Below are 20,533 nucleotides of genomic sequence, written 5' to 3' on the forward strand. Positions count from 1 at the left end.
TTCTAAAATATGATTAATTAGATTTGCAAAGTCGTGTGTAAATAAAAAAAATATGTTATAAATGGACAAAATAAACATCGTCGTAGGATGTTCAGGTGACACTTTGGATTTTTCAGGAAATTAATATTTATGAAAATGACATGATTCAAATGTGCTTAATATCATAAGGACTGTAAGTGATTTTTTCTTATATTTACGCAAATAAAATAAACACTATTGTAATACGTAAATCTTAATTCATGAATACTGCAAACTAGACGACATCTTTTGATGTAATAAACATTTTAAAACCAAATTTAACATTACATCATTTACACCCACAAAAATAGCCAGTATTCGCCCAAACTACTGCACCGCCGGCATCTACAACTCGTGCGTGCGCGCGCGCGTGTGTATGTGTGTGTGTGTGTGTGTGTGTGTGTGTGTGTGTGTGTGTTTGCGCGCGCTATAAAAGGAAGGAATAATAATAAATACAAAGTCAAATAATAGCACATAATTAAAGTCCAGACTATTATAGGACAGGTTACCGTTATACTGTATTATTACTGTAATTTCATGTACTTTTACGTCACAACGCATGATCATGTACGCCTGCATCATGTCGGTATGACAGATATTCTAACCACGCAACTATCAATTTCAGTACTTAAAAACTTTTTTCCTAATTGAGAGCGACAATTTTAACTTATAGATTCATGTTTTACGCACCAAAATACACAAAATTGAAATTTTAGCCAAATCGGTGAGAAAGTGTCCTTCTCCATCATAATTACCTTTTTTAAACCACATTTAATTGTAATAATTAAATTATTTATATTCAATCAATTAATAATTTTTAAAATATTAGTAAGTAATTTACCTGAGACTGTTTATTTATTATTGAAAAAATTAATAATTATTTTTTTCACTAATTATTAATTTTCAAATAAATATTAATTTATTTTTGATAAACTATCTATTAATTATTTTAATAATAAGGAATTTATTTCTACTAATTACCAGTTTACAAAAAAAATTAATTCTTTTTTACCTAAATACTAACTTTCACGAACTAAAAATTTTTCTCTGGCAAATTACCAATTCTTTAAGTAATCTTCTCACTTCTCACAAAAATTAAAGAAACGCAAAATTTATCTTTAAAAATAGACAAGATTCAAGCAGCTGTAACTTTGTTAAAAATAAACGAAATTTAAATTTAAAAAAAGGATTTTAAAGCTTGAAATCTCTACTTTCGAAAAGTTACTATTAGTTTTTAGTTTCTGTGAGTTTGATAATTTTTACATATAGAGAACTACGAGCTGGACAAAACAGAAAATTTTTCTCTCACTTTGTGGGCCTGTTACGTGCACAAAAAAATCTGCGAAAATTTTCGACTTCTTAACGTGAAAGCTTGAAGTTTTCCTTGCAAAATCTTTTTTTAAAACTGTTTCTACGATTTTTTGTTACTAAGTTATTGTGGATTGAATCTATATATATAAAGGAAGATGTCCTGACTGACTGACTGACTCACTCACTCACTCACTCACTCATCAACGCCCAGTCCAAACCCCTGAATCGAATTTTCACCGAAAGTATGTGAAATAGGGGTAAAATTTTCCGGGGAGTGCCACTATGTGTATAGTTTTTCGTTACCGATTTTCTGGAAACCGGTTTTTTTAATTTTTCTAATTTTTCGAGAAATAATTGACCGAATCTCAAAGAATTACAGATCAAATTTTTACCAAAAGTATGTGAAATAGGGGTAGAATTTTCCGGGGAGTGCCACTATGTGTATAGTTTTTTGTTATTGATTTTTTGGAAACCGGTTTTTTTAATTTTTCGGGAAATAATTGATCGAATTTTAAAGAATTACATATAAAACAGGAGTAGAATTTTCCGGGGAGTGTTATAAACTGTATAGTTTTTTGTTACCGATCTTTTTGGGAACCGGTATCTTTTAGGAAATCGGTTACGAAATTTTTCCAATTTTTTAAGGAAATAATTGAGTGAATCTCAAAGAATTGTATACGACGGAATTGAATTTCAGTCGATAAAAAAGTAATATTTTTTAATTTATAGCATTTTAGAGAGAGAGAGAAAGAGAGAGAGAGAGAGAGAGAGAGAGAGAGAGAGAGAGAGAGAGAGAGAGAGAGAGAGAGAGAGAGAGAGAGAGAGAGAGAGAGAGAGAGAGAGAGAGAGAGAGAGAGAGAGAGAGAGAGAGAGAGAGAGAGAGAGAGAGAGAGAGAGAGAGAGAGAGAGAGAGAGAGAGAGAGAGGGAGAGCGAGGGAGAGAGAGGGAGAGAGAGGGAGAGAGATTGATATTTATTAGCTTTCTCAGCTATATATGTTACATAAAATCTTACAGTTTTGTCACAGTTAATACTATGTATTCTTTTAGCCTACGTTTAAACAATTCGATCCTCTCACTCTGTTTCAATTCTACCGGTAAAGCATTATACACATTCACACCTTCATAGAACAGACTCTTTTGCGCGTTTCTTGTTCTGCGAAATTGCATTGCAATATTATCAGCTTGCCTAGTAGATCTTCCACTCACATTACCTACTATTTCCAGTCTATTATTTAAGTGACCAGGTAACATTCCTCTCACTATCTTAAAAATAAAAATACATACATTATAATACAACCTCTGTCTTACAGTCATAAAGTGCAACGTTTGTAACATGTGTTCTACCTTGGTTCGTCGATCACATTGCAATATTACTCTCATAGCCCGATTTTGTGCCACTTGCAGCTTAGTCAGCTGTGTCTCGCCCATACCAATTAATAACGTTGAACAGTACTCGAAATGCGGTGATATAATTGATTTATACACAACACATCTTGCATATGCTGAAATATCGCTACCTATTCTATTCAAAAAGCTTGTCTTTTTCCCTATTTTCTTTAACATATAATCACATTGGTCTTCTAATCGAAGTTTACTATCAATAATTACGCCAAGGTATTTCATTTTCTCAACACGCTCTATCACAGTTCCATCCCCGCATTTTAAAGTAACATTACCCTTCATTTCTTTCCTTATACTCCTGATTATCATATATTTCGTTTTACTTGCATTTAATTTTAATTTATTTGCATTCATCCACTCTTCTATTATAATAAACACCATATTTAATTTCATTTCCAACTCCTCACAACTGTCTCCCGTTACATATATTAATGTGTCATCCGCAAACATTTTTATGTTATACCCGTATGGCATAATTTTAACTATATCATTAATATATGTAATAAATAGCAGGGGCCCCAGTACCGATCCCTGTGGAACTCCGTACTCAGTAGCAAGCAATTTCGACCATTTATTATTGAACTTAACTTGTTGTGTCCTATTACTTAGATACGATCTAAACCATTCTAGCACCATTCCTCTTATGCTATACTGATATAATTTCTTCAATAATCTTTTTCTACAAACAGTCTCAAATGCTCGTTTAAGATCCATGAAAATTACTCCTACCATTTTTCCTTCGCTAACTGACAGTTTCCACTCGTCCATAACAACTTGAATAGCTGTTTCACATGAGTGCTGTTTCCTAAAACCCGATTGATGCTCTGTTATAATGTTATTATTTTCCATATATTTTTCTATTTGTCCTTTTACCACTAACTCTAACACTTTCTCGTATAACGGTAGAACATTAATCGGCCTGTATTCGCTTGCTTTCTTTGGTTTAGAGATCTTTGGAATAGGTATTATTGTGGACGTTTTCCAACCATCGGGGCACTGACCTTTAATTAACGAGTTATTTATCAACTCTACAAACTCTTCTTCTATTGCATGAAAGGCTATTTTTAGTATACCACCCCACATAGCACGTAATATTACAGAAATATTGCAGTAATATTGCAATATAGTAGAAATATTACGTATTACAATGAAATATTTCAGAAATATTACTGATGTATTATACGTTTTTAAATAATATTGAAATATTACAGTAATATTGCTGCAATATATTGTTGAAATATAATACTTTAAGTAGCAAAATAATGTCAAATGACATTTTAATGACATCTTATTGACGTCATTAAGACGTTATTAAGGTATCACACAATCATACGTACGTATTGCACAGATAATATATACCAGTTAAAGAATTTTGGACTGAAAGAAAGAAAAATCTGAATCAAAAAATGTGATGGAATCAAAAGACTGACTTGTACTTTCGGGGAATAAAAGTGATTAAGACAAATTTTATAAGTGGTATTTAATTTTATAACTTGTTATTTGTTTTGTAATAATAAAAGGTAATTATATATACAATTAATTTTTAATTAAGAGCCAGTAAGTAAATTGATAATAAAATAAATGGATAAAATTTAAAATTCATATTTCTTATATAATCAATATTAAACTTTTCAAATTACGAGTTTGTCACACGGATAAACAGAACGTTTCTGTGTGCGTAAGTGGAGGGAAGAACGCTAGTGTGTGTGGCTATGCGCTTGGTCGCAGCACCGACCCCCACCATTCCCGGTCTTCTCTCGCTGTCTCTTGCAGGAGTCGGTTGGCGAGCTCGATCGTGTTCGGACGTGTTTTGTCCGAAAGCAAATTTTTTTCAAAGTATTGCGACTGTTACTGTCTGCATTGTTTAACTATCAGTACCTTGTATCGGCGCCTTTCGAGGCCTACAACCTTTGTAATTACGCCGTTTGCGGCTTATAAGACTAGTGGTTCGCCCTGGCCGTTTTTAGAGCAGCACTACTGCTTGAAGGCCATCATTACATAGGAAGAAGAAGCTGTCTCTTGCATGGCTCCGTGGGACCACGCAATCACGTAGTACGACACCGCACAGAAACAATCGTTTTAATTTCAGGTAATTTTTCTTTATTTAATAAATATTGTTCACACAAATATTTTTAAAAGTATTTTCGTATAATTATTACTAATATGTACATTGTACATATATATTTGGCGATTTGTCGTTAAATCCAAAAATAGAGATTACGTGGCATGGTCTGCAAAAACCAAAAACCACGTTTATATCATAAAAATCATTTCAATGACCATCTTAAAATACATATATTTGCCTTTGTAACCTTATTGAACGAGTCTCTAATGAAATTATTTATTAACGGCTTTATTCTTAAATCTTGATGCTAACTTAACCTCAAAATTTTTAACAGTTTAATCCAACTGGAGCCCTCAGTTGCAGATACGTGATAGAAATATGCCGATCCCAAATCTTCTAAAAAGCAGTTTAATCATTAATTAAGTGATTTAACCATGATTATTTAACCATTTACGTGATTTTATAATAATTATTGTTCTTATACTATATATTACAGTATTGCTTTCCATCAGTGGATGTTCATGCAGTCCAGAGCAGCATCAAGTAGTTTGATAGAAGAGCAAAAGATTTATTTATTAGATACGTAAGTAAGAAAAAGTTAAATTTGATATAAACCATGCTTTCCAATATTAAAATCGTCAATACTGAAAATCCAAAGTATACGTGTAACATTTATAACTACAGATTTTCAGTATACATAGATAGTGAATATCGGAATACAGATTCATACTTAACCTACTTTTATGTTTAAAATATATAATTAGATGTAAATAATAATTACTGTTTTTGTATTATGTTGTAGTGTTACGTTGCTTTCCATCAGTAGAAGTTCACGCAGAGCAGTACCAAGCAGTTTGATTTCTATCAAACTCTTCTGAGCGACAGCTTTATTTATTAGATACATAAGTAAGAAAAATTTAAACTTGGTATAAACTGCGTTCCAATATTTTAATATCCAGTACTGAAAATCTAAAGTGTATGTATAACATTAACCATAGATTTTCAGTATAGACAGTGAATATTGGAACACGTCATACTTAACCCCGTACTCTTATGTTTGAATATGTAATTATGTATGAAATAAACAGGGTGATTTATTTCGTGTGCCAATCATCTCCGCTCTAATTATCTCAGAAAGTATTGATTTATTGGAAAAATGTTTCGGATAAAAGTTGGAGGGTTCAAGGAGGACCAATAGACAATTTTATTAGATTTTGAGTCCGGGACCTGTGTTAAGCCTAATAGGATCCAAGTCAAATTATTTAAATATAAATCCCTTTTTTATTGTATCATCTTTTTCTACTAATTAATATGAACAACTTTTGTCTGAAACATTTTTTTATTTGCCTTATACTTTTTGAGATATTCAAGGAAAACTTGGTTTCAAGAATATACTGTTGCAATAGTATTCTAATTTCTTTAAATAATTGTGTACACATGAAAGCTTTAAGGAAATGTATACACAAATATTTAAAGAAATTGGGGTATTATTGCAATAGCATATTCTTGAGACCATATTAAGTCAAAAAGTCTTGTATCATTTTTCCCTCCGACAAGCATTTATCAAGATATCATAAGCTAAATATTAAAAAAATTACCAAATTTTTCTTGAATATCTCAAAAAGTATAAGGCAAATAAAAAATGTTTCAGACAAAAGTTGTTTATATTAATTAGTAGAAAAAGATGATGTAATAAAAAATGGGAGTTTTTATTTAAAAAATTTGACTTGGACCCTACTGGGCTCAACATGGGTTCCAGACTCAAAATCTAAGATCATCCATTATTCCTCTATGAACCCTCCAACTTTTATCTGAAACATTTTTCCAATAAACCAATACTTTAGGAGATAATTGGCACACAAAATAAAACTCACCTTGTATAATCAGATATAAATAATAATTACAGTTATTGTATTATGTTATAGTGTTACGTAACTCTTTATCAGTGGAAATTCATACAGTGCAGAGCAGAGCAGTGCAGAGCATGGAGCAGTTTTGAAGAAGAAAGAGATAGAAAGATAATATCAATATTATTTTCTTAATATTATATGTAATACTATTATTAAAAATAACAATTTGATAAAATTTAATAAAATTTATTAAAATGGTTTAATTTTTAGCAATATTAAATAAATATTGTCTAATATTACACAAATAATATTATTGCGTTAACAATATCAATATTATTTTAATATTGTATGTAACAATACTATTAAAAATAATTTAATAAAATTTAATAAAAATTATTAAAATGGTTTAATTCCTAGCAATATTGTATAAATATCACGCAAATATTACAGTAATATTACCGTAATATTACTGATATATATTACAGTAATATTACTAATATTCATTTGCGCGGACATTTTAATATTACCGAGATATCTCAGTAATATTACTGCAATATTTCTGTTATATTTCATTGTAATATTGCAATGGAAAAATAATATTGCTGCAATATTACTGAAATATTATGTGCTATGTGGGACTAGTTATCCCTTCTTCTGTTCCTTTCTTATTAGGTAATCCCATAACAATTCGTTCTAGTTCCCTAGCGTCGACTCTACTGAATTCTTCCATAATTCCCTTATTTTCTATATTAATATTATCTGTCTCTACAGTACCCCCTTTAATGGTTTCAATTATATTCCTAATACTCTGTACATAATATAAATTAAACTTGTCCGCTATGCTACATTCTTCGTTGCCTTCTATTATCTCAAAGTCTACTTTATTTACTTCACTAAGACTCGTCTCGCCTTTTACCACCTCTTTTAGAATTTTCCACATTTCCGTGGGATCTTTTTTATTATTATCTATCATATTTTCATAATATTTTTTCTTTTTCGCCCTGATGAGTTTAACCACTGCATTTCTCTCACTTTTAAATTGCCGCCAATCCTGTTCCTCACTAGAGTAACTTGCTTTAATGTAAGCTGTATCCCTTTTAGTTGCAGCCATTCTTATATCCTCCGAAAACCATTTTTTCCCTTCCCATATTTTCGGTATTCGAAACTTTTTCCTCGGCGCTACAATATCTAGTGCACTAACCATATTCTCTACAAATTTATCTGCTTTCTTATTCACATCTAACTCTATTTGCTTACATTTCCCTTTTATCAAACTAAGAAAAACATTCGCATTAAACTTCTTATAATCCCTTCCAATAAATTCACTATATCTATTACTCGATTTACGTACACTAAAGTCAACTCTCAGCCACGCATGGAGAGAGGGAGAGAGAGGGAGAGAGAAGGAGAGAGAGGGAGAGAGAGGGAGAAAGAGGGAAAGAGAGGGAGAGAGAGGGAGAGAGAGGGAGAGAGAGGGAGAGAGAGGGAGAGAGAAGGAGAGAGAGGGAGAGAGAGGGAGAGAGAGGGAGAGAGAGGGAGAGAGAGGGAGAGAGAGGGAGAGAAAGGGAGAGAGAGGGAGAGAGAGGGAGAGAGAGGGAGAGAGAGGGAGAGAGAGGGAGAGAAGGGAGAGAGAGGGAGAGAGAGGGAGAGAGAGGGAGAGAGAGGGAGAGAGAGGGAGAAAGAGGGAGAGAGGGAGAAAGAGGGAGAGAGAGGGAGAGAGAAGGAGAGACTATTTGCGTGTCTTATTACATATGTCCTCCGGGGCGAAGCCCGGGTAACCAGCTAGTAAGAAATAAGCGTTTTGACTTTGATTGCTCATAACTCTCTGAAAAATCATCGCATCGCAATTAAAAACAAGTAGAAACTTGCACATTGCTTCCTCATAGTTTTTAAGTGTGCAAGTAGAAACCTCCACATTGCTTCCTTATAGTTTTTAAGTATGCAAGTAAAAACCTTCGCTCACAAAGCTCCTCTATGAGGAAGCTTTTATTTTATTCGATGTATAATTATTAGTATTTATTATTTTGTCTTTCTCATAGAGGAAGCTTTGTAAGTGAAGGTTTCTACTTGCACACTTAAAAACTATAAGGAAGCAAATGTGGAGGTTTCTACTTGCACACTTAAAAACTATGAGGAAGCAATGTGCAAGTTTCTACTTGCACAATTAAAAACTATGAGGAAGCAATATGCAAGTTTCTACTTGCACACTTAAAAGCAATGTGCAAGTTTCTACTTGCATAATTAAATTAAATGCACATATTTTATAAACCAAAGCGTTAATATATAAATATATATTTTGAGAACCTCATCATTACCGATTTTTTGGGAAACCGGTTCTAAAATTTTTCTAACCAATCTTCGTCAAATTCAAAACAATCTTCCTATAGTGATATCTTGTATATAAGATTACATGTATAACTTGTACACTTTTTAAGCAAAAATTAGTAACTCCTTCACCGATCATTGCCAAATTCCACACTAACCTACCTTTAATGATACTCTAGCCATAAAAAAATAAGCTTGATATCTCAAAATTTACGGAAATTAGAGCAACCACGGACATTTCTAAAAAATAGCCAGAAATCGGTAATCTCTTTACCGATCCTTGCTAAATTCAACACTAACCTACCTTAATGATACTCTATCTATAAAAAAAAATTAAGCTTGATATTTCAAAATTTGCGGAAATTAGAGCAATTACATAGATTTTTTAAAACAGAAATCGATAACCTCTTTATTATTAGAAATTTTTATTAATTCTATTATATTCTTCAGTCTTTTCTACCCCTATTTCATATATAATTCGTTAAGATTTGGTTGATTAGTTCTGGAGTTATAGAAATTTCGGTAAATTTGGCACATACATACATACACACATACACACATACAGATATTTTTTTTTAATGCAATATTTCGACGTTTTAGAACACTCTGAACATATTGACATCAAAAATTCAAAAAACAATCTTTTCTTTGGTTTCTTCTACCCCTATTTTACATATAATTCTTTTAAATTTGGTTGATTAGAGCCAACTTTATACGCAATCAAAGATTCATATACGAATTTACGAAAACAAAGCTTCCTCTATGAGGAAACAAAACAAATTCTTAAAGATGAAACTTATTTGCGCTATTGAACGGTATAATTGCCAATTTTTTTAAATAACATGTAGACATGATACAAATGGATTAAAATAATGTAAAAATTAGCGATTTTTCTCTTTTTGCTTCCTCATAGAGGAAGCTTTGTTTTCGTAAAAAAAAATTTTTTTTTTGTTTTTCTGAATGTATTCAGAATGTTCTAAAACGTCGAAAAATTGCAATTTTAAAAAATGTCTGTATGTATGTATGTGTGTATGTGTGTATGTGTGTGTGTATGTTCCAAATTTACCAAAATTTCTATAATTCCAGAACTAATCAACCAAATCTTAACGAATTATATATAAAATAGCGGTAGAAAAGACTGAAGAATATAATAGAATTAATAAAAATTGCTAATAATAAAGAGGTTACCGATTTCTGTTTAAAAAAACAGCCAAATTTACCAAAATTTCTATAACTCAAGAACTGATTAACCAAATTTTAAAGAATTATATATGAAATAGGGGTAAAAAAAACTGAAGAATATAATAGAATTAATAAAAATTGCTAATAATGAAGGATAGGCGGCAGTGTGGTCTAGTGGTAGAGCGCCATACTCGTAATCTGAGGAACCAGGTTCGAGTTCACTAGAGCCATGTAAACATGGAATGTTTTTCCGAAGCTGCGCCCCTCCATGCAAGATAGGCTCTTGTGCGGAGCAAACTGGGCTCCGTCTTTCGGAAAGAGACGTTAAGCCGTTGGTCCAAAAGGGTTAAAGTGAGAGGTGAAAGGATAGTAGTGTAAAGGTTTGGGTAACGTTCCTTATAAAAACGACTTGCAAAACCTGCGGGGATAAGCAATAAAGATAGTTTATGAGTTTTTTTATGCTAATAATGAAGGGGTTACCGATTTCTATCTAAAAGAATCTACATGATTGCCCTAATTTCCGCAAATTTTGAGATATCGAGCTTAATTTTTTTTATGGCTAGAGTATCATTAAAGGAAGATTGTTAGTGAATTTGGCGAGGATCGGTGAAGGGATTACCGATTTCTGCTTAAAAAGTGTATAAGATGTACATGTAATTTTATATAGAGTATTATTAAAAGAAGGTTCCCACTCGGCATGTAATATTTCTGAAACATTTCTGCAAAATTCCATTTGAAATATTACACCTTTCATCAATATTTCAGAAATATTTCACGACCGTTTCTGCAACATTTCTGCAATGTTTAAATCGGCATAATTATTTTAAATGCAACTTTGCTGAAAGATTTCGGCAATATTTCTGAAATATTTCTGAAATATATCTACGAAATATTGCAGAAACACTTCAGAAATATTTCAAATACATTTTACACTGAGAAAAATGTTTTGTATTAGCTAACAAAATTTTGTTACTGACGCAAAAACTATTTGTTGATATGTGAAAAATGAAATATTTTGTTACCGGAACAAAAAAAATATATTAAGCCATGTGCGTATAGTCGCCGCGCATTTGTTCGAAGAAATCCGCTCTCTCAGCCGGTCACCCATCCAAGTAGTATACCGGCGCCTTGTTGCTTGACATCGATGATCGAACAGGGTAGTAGTGATCCTCTGACTCTGACGCTTCTTTCTTTCTTATACTTGCTTATTTTGGTGAGCATAAAGCTATCGCATAACAATATTAACAATACAGATATACGAATAAATTTTTTTTGCCAGTCAGCGTCGAATATTATTTTATATTAAATATTATTAAATATTTTATATTTTATATTAAAAATGCCATATGACAAAATTTGGAATATTAGAAAATTCTTAATAAAAGAGAAAAAATGCAATAAAATGCTATATTAAATAATAATAAATTTAATTTTTTATAAGTTCTAAAGTCTGTCAGCAATTTTTCGGAAATATTACAAATGCAATGTTGTATGTGAAACATTCAAAAATATAACGCGTTCAATGTAAACGTAATAATAGTTTTATCATGTATCAGAAATGTTTCTAAACCATTACATCTGCAATATTTCTTCTGCAATATTGTAGAAATTCACTGCCTGCAATTCAATTTTTCATTACCTACGCAATCTTTCAGAAATTTTTCAGAAATATTTTAAATGCAATGTTGCGTTTGATATGTTACAGAAATATTATTCGTGCAATGCAAACGTAATATTACTTTTATAATGTTTCAGAAATATTTCTGAAATATTGCATCTGCTACATTTTTTTGCAATATTACAGAAACTTACAAATATTGTAAACAACTTTCTGAAAGATTTCAGAAATATTGTTAATGCAATATTATAAAAAACATGATGCAGGTACATTTCTGAAATATTTCAGATGCATAGTTACAAATGAAATGTTAACGAAATATTTCTGCACCATTTCCGAATATTTCAATATTTCAGCAACATAACATGCCGAGTGGGTTGTTTTGAATTTTGCGAGGATCGGTGAGAGGGTTACCGATTTCTGTTTAAAAAATGTGTAACGATTTCTGCTTTTTAATGATACTCTATATAAAATCTATATATGTAACTAACATGTAACTTTTAAGCAAAAATCGGTAACTCCTTTACCGATCCTTGCCAAATTCAATACCTTTCTTAAATGATACTTTATCCATCAAATAACTTACACATTTTTCAAGCAGAAATCGGTAACCCTTTCACCTCGCAAAATTCAAAACAACCTTCTTTTAATAATACTCTATATAAAATTACATGTACATCTTATACACTTTTTTAGGCAGAAATCGGTAACCCTTTCACTAATCTTCGCCAAATTCAAAACAACCTCCCTTTAATGATACCTTATATATAAGATTACATGTATAACTTGTGCACTTTTTAGGCAAAAATTGGATTATTTCAACAAGACACCTGGAGAAAAAATTTTTATAACTCAAGAACTGATTAACCAAATTTTTTTTAATTGTACAAGTAGAAACTTGCCCATTGCTTCTTCATAGTTTTTAAGTGTGCAAGTAGAAACTTGTACATTGCTTCCTCATAGTTTTTAAGTGTGCAAGTAGAAACTTGCACATTGCTTCCTCATAGTTTTTAAGTGCGCAAGTAGAAACCTGCACATTGCTTCCTTATAGTTTTTAAGTGTGCAAGTAGAAACCTTCGCTCACAAAACTTCCTCTATGAGAAAGCCGAAACAAATAAATACTAATAATTATACATAGAATAAAATAAAAGCTTCCTCATAGAGGAGCTTTGTGAGCGAAGGTTTCTACTTGCACACTTTTTATTTTGACACAGAAAACAATTGTGTAGAACAACAACACAAATTTATTCTTTATATTTTTTTGTACTTTTAAGTACCTTGCATTTAATAAAAAAGTTGCTAAATAGCTAGGAGATTTTTTTCATGGTGGCCTCTATGGTTGTATTCAGCAAAACGTACAAAAGATTGTAAAATTGCTTAAGGAGGATACATAAAATAGGGGAGCGAATAAATCTTACGTATTTTAAATCGTAGAATCCGAAAATAGCCATTAAAATTACGTCTATAGCAGAGAAAACATGGAAAATAAAGGAAAATGCGGAAAAACATGAAATTGTTTAAACTCCCAGACGTAATTTTTTTACGTTGCAATACGATAATTTTTTTTAAGAGAGTTATGAGCAATTAAAGTCAAAATGCTCATTTCTTATTCAATCCACGATAACTCAGCAACAAAAAATCGTAGAAACATTTTTAAAAAAAGATTTTGCAAGAAAAACTTCAAGCTTTCACGTTAGGAAGTCGAAAATTTTCGCAGATTTTTTTTGTGCACGTGACAGGCCCACAAAGTGAGAGAAAAGTTTTCTATTTTGTCCAGCTCGTAGTTTTCTATATGTAAAAATTATCAAACTCACAGAAACTAAAAAATAATAGTAACCTTTCGAAAGTAGAGATTTTAAGCTTTAAAATCCTTTTTTTAAATTTAAATTTCGTTTATTTTTAACAAAGTTACAGCTGCTGGAATTTTGCCTATTTTTAAAGATATATTTAGTGTTCCTTTAATTTTTGTGAGAAGTATATAATTTATTTTTACTTAAATATTATTAATTTTTATGTAAATAATAACCTTTTTCAAAAAAGATAAAAAAGGCGCCAAGTACATGCATAGCGTATATGTTGTTACCTCGAAAAAAACAAAGTGGTAGTATTATATAGGTACTTCGAAATAACTTTACACCCTGTACATATTGTTTATAAAATGCATAATATTACAAAAAGGCATGATATCCGTACAAAATTACCTTTCTTAAAAAAAAGGCGCCAAGTACACATATAGTTATAGTGTATATATTTCAAAAAAATTATAACTCAAGTGATACACACCTAACTCAACTCAAGTAACATGTATTTCAAAAAAAGATGTGAAATCTTTAAATTAAATTGTGTCAATTGCAAAGAGAATATGTATATTGCTTTGATTTGAAAAATAACTGGTTGTGCAACTACTTTTAAAAAATAAAACCCAAGTAGTATCTTTGTGTTCCTATTCAAGGATCTTCCTATTCCAACCCAAGTGGTAATAGCTTATTCTTAATTCTTTTTAACAAATTTTTAATATTACAAAGAATCATTTTAATTAGAAAGAATTAAAGAAGTAACAATACAAAATAAAAATATTTAATTAAAATAAATTAAATAAATTTTTCTTGTAAAAAAACTTGGCGCTGCTAGACTTAAAAATTTAAACATTAAAATTTAAACATTAGTACTAAGATTTTTTATTAAATAAAAAAACAATAAACATAATTTATGGAAGAATGCGACAGGAGTAAAAAAGCAGCGCCAAGTTTTTTTTACATCAAATTCTTCGTAAATCTTTTGTAAGAAGAATGTACAGTATGAATGACATATAATGTTGAATATAATTAATATACAGAGTATGGCATTTTAAATGCTCCAGACAAATATCTTAAATAATATGGAACTACGGAAAACCATTTTAGACAAAAGTTGTAGGATTTCAGGGGGAGGGCCAAATGGCAAAACTAATTTTCGAAAATACAGATGAATTATATAATCGCACTAAATACTCTGTGACAATCGCAAGGTTGAGTATTTAAATTAAATTAAATGTACAAAAATTATAGTATAATTTTTTAGAGAAAATGGCAGACAAATTCTGCCAATATTCATAGTAGCTTTCATGAGTTTAGTTTCAGAACAGTATAAAAATAAATTTTACAACAAACTTCACAGAAAGCTGTTTTAGAAACTGTTATATTTTAGTAAGTATAGCTAGAAAAAGTATCACAGGAGATATATTTCTAAACAAATTCTTGAAAGAAACTATACGGTTGCGGAAAGAAATATTAAGAATTTACTGACGATGTTACTAATGTAGCTTTTGCAGTATTTCGCCGAACAATTATTTCAAACAAAGGAATGACACTATCGCCCGAAGAAAGTCAAATTATGAAAAAAAAAAAAAATAAAATAGAATTGTTTAAAAATAACAAAATTATAAATAAATATAAATATTTTGTTTTTATTAGACATTAACTTTTTTTACAACCTAATTTAGCAGATAATTTTTACAAAGTAAGTCTGTAAGTATAAAAATTTAAAAAGTAAACGTAACTCAAAACTAAATTGATATGTCCTAAACTAGTAAACAAAAACTATTCAAATTATCGGTCGTATGTATAGACAGACACATGCGGATATCTCTCTTTCCATTGATTAACCAATTGATCTCTTATATCACAGTGTGTGAAACAAAACTCTTGCAGGTTAGGACATTGTTCAAAAATAAAGGAATATTTATCAGGTGTATAAAATTTTACATTATCAAAATATAACTCTTTCAAGTTTTTGCACTGTGCTAGTAATTCCAACTGGTGATCAGTGAGGACAGCATGTGAAATATAAACTTCTTGCAAGTTTTGATAAAAGGAAAGTAATTTAAATAAGTTATCATCAGCTGGGTATCTGCCTCTGTAACAAAAATCATATAATTAGTACAGTACTTTAATTGCAAAGAGAACATTCATGTAACTTTTTCAAGATGCTCGCAAAAGAAGCAAACACACAAATTCCAATAAAGAATACAATAATATATATTTTAAAAGAAAATGTAGCATACACACTTACAGATAAAGATCCACTTTTCGTAAATTCTTACAATCAGCGAGGGCACTAATACCCTGAGGTGTAAGATGACATGCATGCAGTAAATGTATTACTTTCAAGTCACGACACGAATTTCCCAACTCTATAGCAACTGCGTCTTCGTTTATCATATACTGTAACTCACACATCCGTTGATTTTTTTGCAGTATTTTGCAAAGCTGTTGAGGGTTTATACGTGTACAACAAAGGTTTAAACGTTCCAAACCTTTCAACTTCTCGAGGTATGAAAATCCTTCGTCGTCTATCCCAGAACAATAACTTAGATCCAATTCTAAGAAAAATTTGTATTAGTTATATGTAATTTACCAATAAGCTTGATAATTATATACTATACGTATATATACATACCTTTCAAATTTTTGCATATCTCTGAAATTTTAAGTAAAGCAAAATTGTCAACAGATTTGCTGTAGTAGTCTGCAAACTGTTGACGTAGTCTTAAGTGCGTTAAACGTATGCCGCAATTATCAAGAAAGTTTGCGAAATCCTTAATATTAAAGTTGCTTGATGTAAGATCTAATTGTTGCAAATATTTACATCTAGGTGTAAAATAACAAAATATATTGCACATATATTTCTGAGATTTAATATATCGCATGTTCAAACGTGTATAGAGTAGAGGATCCCGTGTTAAAATATCAAAGCGCCTATTATTTACTTCATTCATGCGGCATAATGTTACCAAATCTAAGTATTTAAATATTTTTAGTAGTATTTCATCCTGTAAAGATAAAATATAATTAATATAATACAAAATAAATACTTTAATACTCAAAGTACGAAATGTCATTGCAATAAATATTATTATAAAAAATAGACTTCTTAGGATACTTTACAGGAAGCTCAGACAAACTGCGTGATAGCTCCTTGGATTCATCCGAAGAGAGTTTCATACGCTTTGCATAATTTGAATCACTTTTTAATAAAGCACGATGCGAATATCTCCATTCAAGAGGTTGCTCATAACAAGGGATTACCTCCTGAGATGCCTTTTGCTTCAAATTACTCTTATAAGAAACCCTTCTTATATCGCTGCAAATATTATCGAAACAAACTTATTTTCATTATTAACAGAAAAAAAGAATTTAATGTCGACGATAATAATACCTTTTACAAATAATACAATATTCGGGAAAATTCTGTTGCAGATGAACTATATCCAAGTGTGCACTTTTTAAATCTGCTGTTAAATTATGAACATCGTCATGGCATGAAGAGTACATGCAGTTAATTCTTTTTAACAGATTAGTTAAGCTCTCGTTAGGACTTCTAGAAAGGATCAATTCTGATGTACCGATGAGCATCACAGCATCTAGCTTTGTGTAAGAGACACTTGAACTGTTTTTAAACTTTAGTCTGAGCATTTTGGTTTTAAAGTTGCACGGATGCGATAACGGTGGAGAAAATAATCTTGATGTCGGCGGTACAAAATGAGACGATTGATCCCACAAGTTAAACCACTTATAATTATTAGAATTTTGGGCCGAAATTTGAATTACGCTTCCAGGATGATGTATTTCGTAAATACAGACTCTGATTGGATATACAGCTTCATGAAACTCGATACCTTCAAAATAGAAAATATATAATTATACTTTCTTCTCAACAAAAGCATATCTTCTTTAACAATATCTTCTTAACAATATCTCATAATTCAAATATTACATACAAATATAATTATTTCCGTTTGTCTTATACCCAAATATATCTTGTCTAATACAATTAGCTCCATTTCTAGGTTTTTCGTTTTGCCATGGAGATGTTGAAATATCAACATTTCCATTGTATCTCTGTATTGAAAAGTAAAAAAATGTCACATAGTACAAACTCTTGTAAGTTTAAATTGCGATTACTTTTTACGGGACAATAATGTATAATACCAGGAAATATACATACCAACATTTTTTCATAAAGAAATGGTAAATGAAATAGTTTTCCATAGTTTTGAAATTTGGGTGGTCCAATTATGTCAGGGGCAGTGTGATATGTGTTAAGATTCTTGTGGTTCTTGGCAACAAATCTCTTCTTCGCAAATTGATAGATGAAGTCGACACTACCCTCCTCTCCTACGGATACTCTACCGACATAGGGATATCGACTACAACTCTCGCAATATAATGGTTGATAATGGGATGTCATATTTTCTCTCTGAAAAAAGACAAGAAATATGGAGAATAATAATTCTTCCTTTTGTGATATATGCTAAAATGCATTGTATATCATGTTATTATAATTATAGCGGTAAGATTATATAATTAGATTAGATTATATAATCTAAATTTATCCTGCTTCCAATTCACCCAGACAGCACACGGATATCCGATGGACATCCATAAGACGGCCAGGTCAATGTGATCCATGTTTTCTTAAATAGTGTCACGTCTTTTTTTCACTCCCGGTCGTACCCGGGGCGTGCGACGGATCAAAAGGAGGTCCGGGGAGAGAAGGGTGATGGGCCTCTCCGACGACTCCTCGCACGGCTCAGTAATCCGACGCGAAACTTTAATATTGGGCGCCAGACGCGTAGACACGCGTCCACGAAATACTCCAATACCGCGAAAATCCGGAAACACAAAACGCAAGAGATCCGGCGTGCGAGAGAGCGGCCAGCTCGACTAATGATTGTGGGCGGGGTTGATAAAAAGGCAGCGCAACATTCGACGGGGTGACGAATCAATCAAACACTCACGTAGTTAATGAAATTGGAAAACAAGATTTATTGTAAAGAGTCGTGTAATTAATGAACAAAAGAAGGATGAAATTATGAAATTCAGACATTAATTGTGTAATTAATAAGCAAAAGAAAGATGAGAACATCAAACTTAGACATTAGATGATGGTACAGATTTTAAATGAACGAAGTTAGATAACGTAGCATGAAGAGATATTAGTCTCGAGCTTGAATGAAATACAGTAGAATTAGACAATACTGATAACGCGGGCGTCAAAATAAACGGAACAGATTGAATAGTACGTTAATTCACAACCAACGCGCCGACGGCGCCGTTACCAAGCAAAGGAACGATAATAGCAAATTAAGCGCACAAATAATATAGGGTATCGGCAAGAGACACAGCCGAACATGAAATAACCGGAGTAAACGCGAAATATTAGTATCAATAACACGAAGGATCGTGAAATAGTAGTGGGTCACGCTCGGAGCGCGTGAACGCCACGTCCAAAACCGCACAGGGATTCTGTCGCCAAGTATCCGAATCTAACGCAAATACTTTAATCTAACGCAAGTATCTTAATCTAATGCAAGTATCTTAATCTAACGCGAGTAATAACCGTAGCGCAAGCAACGTCCCGACGCAATCAGGACCGAGCGCAACATGAGATCGACAACGATTTTCTAACGCGAAGAATTACGGGCAGAAACCCTCGACATAACGCAAAATACTATAACTAACGCGAAAATACGAAATCTTCGCGAGTAACAACGCAAGAGGCTATGATTAACGCGAAGATGCGACATTACCGCGAGTAACAACGCAAAACACCATACCTAACGCGAAAACACGGCGTTACCGCGAGTAATCATGGAACGCAATAATGAACCAACGCAAACCATACGTGAACGCAGGTAACGGTCAAACGCGATGAATATTCTAACGCATTTAATATCCTAACGCAACAACCCGAACGCGAGTAATAGTATTGGAACGCACTTATTCTAACGCGAGAAACAACCGAACGCGACCAGTAAGCTAACGCAGATAATATCTTACCGCGGATACCATCGAAACGCAATTACACCAACGCGAAAAATAATCGAACGCGAATGATACTCTAGAACGCAATTATTCCAACGCGAGGAAATTATCTTAACGCAACAGATGGTCCATAATGCGCGAACGCGAGAAACAGTCGAATGCGAGCAATATTCGGACGCAATTACTGCCGCGTGTGGAATCTAAGTTCCGACCGTACAAGGTACGACGCAATATGAGACACGCGGTCACGAACGCGAAGGTCGCGAGACATAGCGAATTCCTTTTGGACGCGCCTCCCGCGATCTCCAGAGGCTCGCAATTTTCGGTCACGATCCCGTGGCCACGAGACCATGCCGGGGCCCCTCGCTTTCGTTATCGATCGCTCAATTACGCCTTGTCGGCGAATCACACCAATTACCAAAATTATATCTGAGCAAGAGTGCAACCCGGAGGGCGGTGTCGTGGCTTTACATGCTGAATATTACCGAGGCAACCTCACCGTTCGTCAGCTCTCCCTCGAAAGCTCCTCGCCGTCGCCCCAAGGGTCCGGAGAATCGCCCAATCGACCAACAGAATCGCCAAGAAAGTAATATCGCGACGGACAACTTTGACGCGTGCGTAGGCTGTCGAGGACGATCCAGGAGTGCTCCAGCTCCTGAAATTTCGCTCGATGGCGGAATCGATTGCGCGCCCCACCCCGGGCGCAGCCACTCGACGCTATAGCGCGGACCAATTAGGGGCGAGCCCGCAAGCTCGCGACGTATCCTTGCGCAGGGCCGACAATCCCGGCTCCCGCAGGGCGCTTAAGGTTTCCTCGCGCGCACGACGATTTCGCCGGGATCCTTCCCGGTAGCGGACGAGACACTAAGGTCCCCGTGTTTCTTGTCTCGGTCCGGGAATGGTGGCCATCCATCCCGGAGTCCTTTTTGCAGGTGAGGAGGGCAGGCAAAGTTTATTC

The 20,533-nt window shown here is 32.9% G+C and overlaps 1 protein-coding gene and 1 long non-coding RNA gene across 2 annotated transcripts; one reads left to right on the forward strand and one right to left on the reverse strand.

The window, feature by feature from the left end:
• Nucleotides 1–4,455: 4,455 nt before the first annotated feature.
• Nucleotides 4,456–6,908, forward strand: LOC139779781 (uncharacterized). The gene is made up of 4 exons (XR_011719992.1): nucleotides 4,456–4,819; nucleotides 5,292–5,378; nucleotides 5,598–5,701; nucleotides 6,721–6,908. It is a non-coding gene; the product is annotated as an uncharacterized lncRNA (long non-coding RNA).
• Nucleotides 6,909–15,195: 8,287 nt separating this feature from the next.
• LOC139779778 (F-box/LRR-repeat protein 4-like) lies at nucleotides 15,196–20,206 on the reverse strand. The gene is made up of 8 exons (XM_071718254.1): nucleotides 20,075–20,206; nucleotides 17,756–18,007; nucleotides 17,529–17,649; nucleotides 16,967–17,426; nucleotides 16,696–16,891; nucleotides 16,208–16,580; nucleotides 15,821–16,130; nucleotides 15,196–15,664 (listed from the first exon to the last, which is right to left on the reverse strand). Exons 2-8 carry the CDS (start codon nucleotides 17,996–17,998, stop codon nucleotides 15,358–15,360), a joined length of 2,010 nt encoding a protein of 669 aa, XP_071574355.1. The 5' UTR covers nucleotides 17,999–18,007; nucleotides 20,075–20,206; the 3' UTR covers nucleotides 15,196–15,357.
• Between the last annotated feature and the right edge of the window lie 327 nt (nucleotides 20,207–20,533).

This window comes from Temnothorax nylanderi, unplaced genomic scaffold, assembly GCF_030848795.1.
Source record: "Temnothorax nylanderi isolate EJ_2023f unplaced genomic scaffold, tnyl_v1.0 TNYL_tig0241_pilon, whole genome shotgun sequence".
In the NCBI taxonomy this organism is placed as follows: domain Eukaryota; kingdom Metazoa; phylum Arthropoda; class Insecta; order Hymenoptera; family Formicidae; genus Temnothorax; species Temnothorax nylanderi.

Excerpts from the sequence above, each read along its gene's own strand:
- LOC139779778 (XM_071718254.1), bottom strand. The coding sequence starts at position 17,998 with ATGACATCCCATTATCAACCATTATATTGCGAGAGTTGTAGTCGATAT. Across the intron at positions 17,650-17,755 it reads TTCTTTATGAAAAAATGTTG|AGATACAATGGAAATGTTGA; the intron begins GTATGTATATTT and ends TTTTCAATACAG. Across the intron at positions 17,427-17,528 it reads AAACGGAAATAATTATATTT|GTATCGAGTTTCATGAAGCT; the intron begins GTATGTAATATT and ends TCTATTTTGAAG.